The sequence below is a fragment of the Python bivittatus genome, unplaced genomic scaffold (assembly GCF_059951505.1).
Source record: "Python bivittatus isolate LINGU-HERP-01145 unplaced genomic scaffold, Pbiv_v1 ctg000360_np1212, whole genome shotgun sequence".
In the NCBI taxonomy this organism is placed as follows: domain Eukaryota; kingdom Metazoa; phylum Chordata; class Lepidosauria; order Squamata; family Pythonidae; genus Python; species Python bivittatus.
Genome location: NW_028277069.1, coordinates 216274 through 226624, shown reverse-complemented (window position 1 = coordinate 226624; position 10351 = coordinate 216274). Strand labels below are relative to the sequence as shown.

Genomic DNA, 10351 nt, shown 5'->3' with positions numbered 1-10351 from the left:
TGACTATGACAGAAACCTGTCAATACTGCAAGATATCCATTCTTAGAAGACTTCTTTAGAGTTTATTACTATTTCTTGTCAACCTCAATTCAGGGCATCAACAGCTTTAAATACAAACCTCTGTATAATTACATGTTTAAAATCATCATCATCATCATCATAGGCTAAACATTTCTTGGATTACCGGAAACCAAAACAAAAGTCTCCCTGAATTTGGAAGAGGTTTCCTGAGTAGGGAACCCCAAAGTCACAAACCAGAAAAGGAAATATTGAACAGATTCACAAAGAAACAAAATAGTGACGTTACTAAGTGCGACTATCAGAATATCCATGGCTCTCTTTCAATCTGGTGTCTGTTCCTCTGGTGGATCCTTGTCTTCATGTATATTGTCACATGAGGGCAATTGAATATCTTCTCTGAAACTTTATTGCTACCCTACCAAATGATCGCCTGCCTCACATTTCTTGAGTGCTGGTTCCTTCACTACCAATAGTTGACCCTCAAAGGCAAAATCTACCCCCCACTTTAGTATCTTCTTTATCAATTCTAAGGCTGGGTGCAACATGTTAATCTGTTTAAAAAAACAACAACTGTATTTAACCATAACCGCATTTCTAATGGGAATTGCCAGGTTGCTATCTCATGCATTACAGATGATAAATCACACATATACTGTATAATAATCCTGCCCTCATTTTCTTCCCACAGAAACTACTCTTTGACTCTGTGGCGCATCATGGTGCATGACCTTCAATGAAAGGGCCTTCAGCCTTCTGTTGACAACAAAAACATGAATAGGTGCAACAAGTAACCATAACCTAACCTTAACTCTAACCCTAACCTCATTCAGATTTAAGATCGTATAACATGGCTGATAGGTGGGTTACTATTAACTCAGAGGTGAGTCAAAATAGAAGGTTAATATGGTCCAAAGTAGATACCAAGGCAATATTGAATATTGCAGGTGGTAAATAGGGAGGGCGGGAGATTTGTACTTTCAGACTTCAAGATTCTGTTAATGTAGCTTTACAATATACATTTACATTCAGAGAATGCTGAAATCTACTGCCAGAGTAGAACTGCCAGGTTCTGTTCTGGTCTGCGTTCTTTTGTTATCTCTTGACCTTGAATAAACTATGATCTACCATGGCAACTATACGTGAATAAGTAATTGAAACCAGAAGCAAGAATAGATCTCATACAGCAAGTGAGGGAGGGATGGGAGATAGTGAGAGATGGGAATGGTTTTGTTGTTTTTGGAACTTGGGTCACAGATTTTGCTGTGGAGTTAAGCCCTCTCCTGGAATTGAACCCCAAAAGGTTGAATTCTAGACCATAATAAGACCTCTGGCATCATACCCCAGACCAATTCCAAATAGAATAAAGACATGTACTGCCTTCTCATTTTCAGTTTAAGTAAAAACACCACACAGCGTATATATTGTGTAAATAATACAGAAATCCCCTCCTTTCTAAGGTGGTGTGGGTGGAAGTCCTGTAAACCTGTTAAAATGAGGGCATAACATTATATAGCATCTATACATCTGAATGCTTATGGAAAAGAAGGTGGACTGTATATATGAAAGCAGGGGGGCGGGATCTATTCTGCATTTTCTGGAATAGAAAAAGAGAAGCATTCATAAAGCACAAAGCAAAAAGTATGGATATTTTTTTTCTTTCCAACCCAGGAGGATTTGTGTGGAAATTTTATAAAGCGGGAGGGCCGTTGTTGCTGAGCATAATACTTTTGAAAAATGAAAGATCATGATGAAATTTGGAGAGAGGGTAGGCAACAAAAGAAATTTCAGGTTCAAAAATGGGCCAAATATCAGATGGGGACAATGTGTCACAGGATATCAGGCTAAAATAGCTGGAAGCTCCTGAAATCACCATCATGATATTCCTGCCTTCACACATATGAGAGTGAAAGATTTGGAGGGGTAGATCACTGGGCCCCAGGGCATGGCTAATGCAGACTTCTAAATATAACTATCATTATTCTTATTGATTCATATGAGCACTCTCTGCTGAAAATATGGATGACTTCCTCCAAGGGATTATTGGCTTCTTTGTCATTCCTCAATATATAAAAACATTTGTTTGTTTGTTTGTTTGTTTGTTTATTATTAAATTTGTATGCTGCTCATCTCCCCCAATGGGTGACTCTGGGTGGCTCTGTTTCTGCTTCTCTATTAAACTACTCTTTTAATTTTACATGGAAAATGGGAGCCCTGCTCCATTGCAAGAAGTGAACATGAATTTCAACAGTCAAGGCTATTTTGCAATGCCAACCTCCCTTGTACTACTTTAATTGCCATTTGCTCATTTAAACAAGAGTTTAACCATCAACCACTTACTATCTCATCATCAAAAACAAAATAATTATCTCCTACAGGAATCACCCTATATTCTTAGTTAGGCCAAAAGATCAAAGGCTGTGTAGAAGGCTATTCAGATTCAACAACAACCAAGAGACAAATATCAGTTTGGTTATAAAGCAACCCTTGAACCAGAGGGAGATTGGCACAAGGGGTAATCATGGCTCTGTCAGATTCTTTCCTACAGGTTCCCTCCCTCCTGTCTCATCTGCCAGAATATCTCTTCAGATCCTGGTGAGATTCAAGATATGAATTTGCACTCACATGGATCTTAAAATAGACAATGGTGGATTTTCTCATTAGGTGAATTCTCAGATACAAACCTTGGATTAATCATTGGATCAACCTTTGGATTAATACAAAGTTCGCGACAGTTGGGATAGAAGACACAGATATTTTCACCATAACAATAGAGTCACAATGTTGTTTTTTCTGATGTTCCCGGTACACAAAGTAGTTACAGTGAAGTGTCCTGAAGGTGAAACCTTCCCCGTTCCACATCAGTGGTACCAGCCTGGTGACCTCGTCATTGGTGGGATGGTGTCTCATATTATTTACCAATTTTATGAAATTCAATTTCAGGAACATCCTTCTGTGAAACCTTATCACTTACCACTGTAAGGATTTTTTTTTCTTCTTCCCATGCATTTCCTAATCCCAGCCAGATCCCCCAAAATTGGTAATATGAATAAAGCTTTCTGAGCATAAATGCAGGTTTTTGTACATAATCTGAGCCTTCTTTGTGTTTCATCTGGTTGTGGGAAAAGAAATAATTTTCTTTTCACTGTGTTGAAGTCTGTCTCATGAAATGTGTGAAACTTTGGTGCAATAAATCTTTTGAAGAACATTTAGTGAGCTACAGGTAATTTTTAAAAAGTTCTGCATTATCACTCATACAACAAACACACAATAAATGAGTGATACTTGCTGAATCTGTTTGTATTCTATTTGGTCCTGAATTGATAGAAAATAAGTGCAGTAGCTTGAAAAAAGTTACTAATTTTACTTGGAGTAGTACATGTTTTTAGCAAATCATACAAATACTGTGTAAAAAGTCTATTTGAAATCTGTACAAATTATTTTGCATTTTAGAAAATCTATCATCTTTGTACTTCCATCATAGACAGAAATGTTTCTTATTCATATTGAAATGATGTCACATTAGAAGAACTGTAAAATTACTTTTTCAATGGGTGTATTTAACCAATTGGCAGGGTAATAACCAAATTCCATCAGCACGTCCTTGCCTTGGCCTTTGCTGTGAAGGAGATCAATGAGGACTCCCAGATCCTACCTAACATCACTCTTGGGTTCCACATCTATGACAGTTACCACAATCCAAGGATGACCTATCGCACCACTCTGGACCTGCTTTTCAAATCCAAGGAATTTGTCCCAAACTACAAATGTGACAGCCAGAAAAATCTCATGGCCATCATTGGAGCACTTGTCTCTGATACTTCATCCTATATGGCAGAAAGCATAAATGGCTACAAGATTCCACAGGTAGTTGGGCTTGAGCATGAGAGAGACACTTTGACTTCTTTTGTTATTAATAGTAGAGATTAGTTTTTTGCCATGCCTCTCTGCAAGACATCATTAAGTTCACTTTGTTCTCCGTTCTGCAATTTTTGCCACAACTCATTAAGTTAGCTCAAGGTAATCCAAGCCAAAAAATCAAAATCTTTTCTAATGATTATATATCAGAAAATTAAACTTTAAAACATAAATTACAAAACAAAATTAAACATTTTTTGTGGGAGTCAGGTGACACTGTGTTTTGATTGCCAACTGGCAATAGGTGGCAAGTCTTGCTATACCTTGGTTGGTGTCTGATCATAATAGTTTCATATAAAACTCAACAGTTTTGCCAGGGAATTGTTGGAGAATTGGTGCTATATGGCCCCTTTGGAGATCTCTATAATAATTTCAGTAAAGGAGGACAAGTTTGACTAATGCTATTTCTCCAGAATCTCTTAGAGATAGACTTTCATGGATAGGTATTTTATTATATCTGCCATAGAGAAGAGCAGAAGGTAATCCAATACGTCTAGCTCTCAAGAATTCTTTCTTTAGGCTGGGAAGAGTTAAGATGCTCAGAGAGTTAGCAGGTTTCCAGGTGTTCATGGTGATAAGCATTCTGGAACTCCATATTAAGAAGGTGATTTTGGTTTGGAATCCTGTTGTATTCTACAGGTGAGAAAATAATTTAACTTAATGATCTACATGGAATTTCAGAAATTTTCAGTGTAAGCCCACCTTCATTCATTTTCCACTGAGTAGTAATTTTTCCATATTTTTCCCTTGATTCTCATGAATAATGACCTTGTTTGTTTGTTTGTTTGTTTAGTTGACCTATAGCTCTTTTTCCCAAGAAGAGTTTCAGACTACTAAGTTATCTTTGCTTTACTGCATGGTCCCAAATGAGGACCATCAGTACATTGGAGTAATACAACTTCTTCTCCGTTTTGGATGGACGTGGATTGGAGTCTTTGCTTTTGATAATAATAAGGGAGAACGCTTCTTGCATAAACTGCAGCCATTGCTTTTCCAGAATGGCATTTGTTTAGCCTTCACACAAAAAATTCCACAACTAGCCCACTTGGAAGACTTGTCAGAATTCTTTGATGTACTCTCAATTATTTCTATTAAGTTGATAGATCAGAAAGCTAATGCTTTTCTTGTCTATGGAGAATCATTCACAATTGTGTGGCTCAGAAGTGTCGTGTTTCTACATGATCCTGAAAATAAAGAGAGTACATCATTCAGAAAGGTTTGGATCCTGATGAACCCAATTGATTTCATACTGACAGGTGTTCAAAGGGGTTGGGATCTCCAGTTATTCCATGGGGCTCTTTCCTTTACTGTTCATTCAAGAGACATTCATGGGTTCAAAGAATTTCTTCAAGTCATCAAACCTTCAACCCACAAACATGGATTTCTTCAAGAAGTTTGGGAACAACTGTTTGACTGTTCATTTCCAAATGCGGAATCACCCTCAATGAGCAGTGATACTTGCAGTGGAGAAGAGAATTTGGAGAATCTGCCTGGGCCTCTCTTTGAGTTGCAGATGACTGGCCAAAGCTACAGTATTTACAATGCTGTTTATGCAGTGGCACATTCTTTGCAGGAGAAAGTGAAATCAAGATCCAAACGGAGAGAAATTCCAGTGTTTGAATTTCCAGATCTGCAACCTTGGCAGGTAATCTCTCCATGCTGTACCTATCTTATGTTTCAGTGAATAGACATTCTCATCCACATCTTTATAGGGTTTGTTTGCCCTGGCCTATGGCCATATTTCAGTATGAATACTGAGGCAACAAAATTAGTATCGAAAGTCATGTATGTATGTTATAAAATAAAAGAGGATGAAAATGAACTATACCTTTGCAAATTTCAGTCTAGTCATTGGAGTTTTTGTATCACCCTTGGTTCCTTAAATAACCATTTTATCTCCACATAGAATTGGCCTATATTATAATTTCACCAAGCCTGGTTCCAAGAAGAATTCAATGGTGATGTGTCTAAAGGCAATCTTTCTTTGCTTTGTGCCCAACACACTTTTCTGAAATGTGGACATTTCATCTTTCTTATTAGCTTTTCACAATTTTGTGAAGACAGGTTTGTTAGATTGGGGATTTAAGATTAATGTCAGTTATTCTTGGATAGTATAGGTATATATTTTTTTTCATGAAGTAATGTTGGTTTGTGTACATATGGTAAACAACCTGAACCATGGTCAGGAGAATTACTGACTTTGGTGCTTTAAAGTCCATGTCATGATTAATTAATAAAATAAAAGTGAGTTGCGTATCTCAATTACTGATAGTTCTTTGTGGGTTGACATTTTCCTGTTCCATACATCAAGCCAGGAAATGCTCTTTGGTTTCCCAGGAAGTAGGAGCACAAGGAAGGGAAACTTATCCTTTGACCCCGGATGCATTGTTTTCTTTTTAATTCCTTCCTTCTTAACCTTCTTCAAGTAGCTCCACAAGTTTCTTCAAGGGATTTCTTTTAACAACTCAGCTGGAGAAAGAGTCTTCTTCAAAGACAACAGAGAAGGTCCTGGTGGCTTTGACATTCTCAATATGATCACTTTTCCAAACAGATCCTTTCAGAGAGTAAAAGTTGGAAAGTTAGACCCCAATGCTCCAAAAGGAAAAGAACTCATCATTGAGGAGAAAGGAATCCTTTGGCACCCTGGTTTTAACCAGGTATGAAATCATGCTTGTGTACCAAGGACCAGAGTCCCTCTCTAAAATGACCTCATGACATTTTATTACATTCTGAAACAAAATGTGTCCCTGTATCATCTTTTTCATTCCTAATTCAAGTCTGTATTTCTGTTATGGTGGAGGGAAAATCCATATTCTGAAAGAATTCTGCCCATAATTATATTATCAATGCCTTATTTAAATACTGGATAAATTTAATCCAGATTAGATAGATAGATAGATAGATAGATAGATAGATAGATAGATAGATAGATAGACAGACAGACAGACAGACAGACAGACAGACAGACAGACAAAGAGAGACAGAATGGTTCTTCCTGTTTATCTCTATATTGAGCACTGCTTCCCAGGAGGCTGGAAGAGAAGGGATCAAGGGAAACAATTCTGCTGCTATCATTATGTTCCATGCCTACAAAGATTTCAAAGAAGATTGGTAATTTCACTTTTTCTTTCATTATATAGGCTTAAGGAAATGCAATTCCTGGATTACTATATGTAGCGTTGTTAGTTTCCCAATTGTTGAAAGAGAATATTCCTAGCCTATTCACATTGATCAAAATCTGTTGTCCATAAAGTAAATTATTTATAAGAATTCTGCAGCCATTAGGCCCAGTATAGGAGACAGACGGAGTGAGAGGGAGAGAGAGAGAGAGAGAGAGATTTTATTTCACCACATGACCCTTAATTTATATTAGTGGAAGTTGTTATTGTTCACACTTGCAAACTCTTTTCCTTGGTGTTATTGTCCCTATGATTTCAGGTGTTTGTACAACAAAAGAAATATTAATGGTGTTGATGGCCACTTACTGCATCCAGATTATATAATTTTCATTGTCTAAACCAGATTCTTTCAAAGCTATATCTATGTCTATGTCTCCAGGTTCTTCCACTTTCTCTTTGTAATGACCATTGTTCCCTTGGGTACTGGAAGAGAAGGTCCGAAGGGAGACCGTTCTGCTGCTATGACTGTGTTCCCTGCCCAGAAGGGAAGATTTCAAATCAAAATGGTAGGTTAGACATTCCACCATTTTTTCATACTTCATACTTAAGCAACCTGTAATACTCTAATTTAGGTGCATATAATTAGTAGTTGTAGTAGTTCTTCAGGCTGAACATTCATTTCTCGATCTGTGGATCAAATTTGTTGTTCAGGATTCAGTGTTTTCCAGAAGATTCCCGCAGGTAGGATTTCCTATACAGGCACCAAATATATGTGCATTGAGCCATAGATCTTATAAGATCACATGATCTATATTTATTGATTTATTTGCCACATTTTCAACCTCATTTCCATTTGATGTTCTTTTCCCTAAGATAGTTCACTCAGTAAAAAAATAAATTTAAAAAAATCATGAATTCTTTTAAACTCAGGATATATTCACTATTTTTTTAAAAAAATGTAAATTCTTTTTTTCCTACCTTAAGACCTCATCTTCATAAATTATGATGACAACATACTCACTATAAGTCCAGCTAAACAAATATTGATTAGATCAATTTGAATGGGAGATGACAAACGTAATCACAATGTCTAGGGTAGATTTGGAATTAAAGAAAATTCGTGCTGGAAAAAGACAAGGGCAAAGTACTTTTTTCTTACCCAAAAAACCACATGAACTTATCATCTGAATCTTTGGGCATTGACTTAAAATTCTTTACCGTTTTTTTTTTTCTTTCTTTCTTTCTTTCTTTTGGGCCCAAATTAAAGTATGATTTCAGGATCAGTAATCTCCTCTTTTACAGGTGGCAAAGAACTAAGGAGAATTGAGTTAATGTTAAACTTCTATTTAAATTTTAAATTAGCAACTACAGTTTCTACAAATGATAGCGTTATGCTCCACAAACAGCCTTTTGATTGGTTCAGGTCAGTTTAGCTGTGAATGAATGCAGACATTTTTTCCACTTGATCTGCCATATTCCCGGCCTTATCTTCCATGACAACCTGAAAGTAAGTAAAAGCAAAGAAGTTTCAGCAGATAAAGGAAGATTTGTGACAGTAAAATTAGGTGATTATTTTTGCTTGTTGGACCCCACCTTTTTTTCCCCCCCAAAATAAAAAGACTGAACTTTCCTTAGCTAACTCACTCTTTAGGAAGGAGGAAACTTAAAACAGTTTAAAGGGACTGTATTGGATTGCACCACAGAATCAGTACTTCTGCTTCTCTTACCAATGTCTTCTATACATCATCACAGTTTTCTTCACAAAGTTTTGGAAAAATGGGAAAAGTCCAAATTGTCTACATTGTAACACATATGAATATTTTAGAAATGGCTGAATTTCAACAAATAATTGCCTTTCATATGGTACTTCCTTATGCCAATCCTAAATGATACAATTGAGGAAAAACTGCATTTTCATATTAAAATTATCAAACTAGTAACCAGTAGAAAGAACTCAAAATGAATAGCAGCTGGCACAAACTCAGATAGTAATTGTCAAACATATGGAATGCATAGATGACAAAGTCCTTTACTTTTCTTCCAGATATGGATGACTGTTTTGAATGTTCCAAAGATCATTATCCAAATAAAGAAAAGAAAGGATGTATCCTAAGATCTGTAGTCTTTCTCACTCTGGAAGAAACATTAGGAATTGGTTTGGCCTCCACTGCTCTTTCTTTCTTCTTCGTGACATCTTGGGTACTTGGAACATTTATTAAGCACAGGGATACTCCCATTGTTAAAGCCAATAACCGGGCCCTCACCTACACCCTCCTTGTCTCCCTTCTGCTCTGTTTCCTCTCCTCTTTCTTCTTCCTCAGCCAACCTGGCCAAGTCACCTGCCTTCTCCGACAATCCACTTTTGGCATCACCTTCTCAGTGGCCATTTCTAGTGTCCTGGCCAAAACCATCACTGTGGTGGTTGCTTTCATGGCCATGAAACCAGGATCTCTGATGAGGAAATGGGTGGGGAAAAGATTGGCCTTTTCTACTGTCCTTTCCTGCTCTCTTGTCCAAGTCTGTATTTGTGCTCTTTGGTTGTCAACAGCTCCCCCATTCCCTCAGTTGGACATGCACTCAGAAGAGAGAGAAATTATTTTGCAGTGCAGTGAGGGGTCAGCCTCCTTCTTCTACTGTGTGTTGGGCTACATGGGGATCTTGGCCATCACCAGCTTTATTGTGGCTTTTCTTGCCCGTAAATTGCCTGACAGCTTTAATGAAGCCAAGTTCATCACCTTCAGCATGTTGGCCTTCTGCAGTGTGTGGGTCTCCTTTTTTCCAGCCTATCTGAGTACGAGAGGAAAAGCCATGGTAGCTGTGGAGGTCTTCTCCATCCTGTCCTCCAGCGCTGCATTAGTGGGGTGCATCTTTTTGCCAAAATGCTTCATCATTGTTTTCAGGCCTGAGCTCAACCACAGGGAGCAACTCATAAAGAGGAATTAGTACATCATTTGATCTTTCATGCTATCCAAAATTGCTGAAAATAAAGAATAGAAACACTGTTTGCTGTCTACAGGAAACATACAGAAGTTGTTATGTTTCTCAAAGAAGGATTTATGGAGGATTATGATTATGTTATTAAGTTTTCTAATATTTAATTAACATTTTATGAACATGTATTTCATACAGTATCATAGAGTATCAGTTTTGGATTGGTTAGGTTCTTTGAAATGTAAAATGTATAGACTTTTTGAAACCAGTATATATAACTATTTAAAAGAAGGTTTCATGGTGGTTCATCTCTATCCATCATTCTATTTCCACTGTAACTTCTTATCAGATTTTAATAATTTTGA

General features: G+C 37.1%; 1 protein-coding gene across 1 annotated transcript; it reads left to right on the top strand.

Annotated features, from left to right (window-relative positions):
- The first annotated feature begins 2799 nt into the window (after positions 1 to 2799).
- Positions 2800 to 9998, top strand: LOC148215368 (vomeronasal type-2 receptor 26-like). Its single transcript, XM_088143631.1, has 6 exons — positions 2800 to 2996; positions 3594 to 3885; positions 4730 to 5581; positions 6366 to 6593; positions 7495 to 7621; positions 9100 to 9998. Exons 1-6 carry the CDS (start codon positions 2800 to 2802, stop codon positions 9996 to 9998), a joined length of 2595 nt encoding a protein of 864 aa, XP_087999757.1.
- The last annotated feature ends 353 nt before the right edge of the window (positions 9999 to 10351 follow it).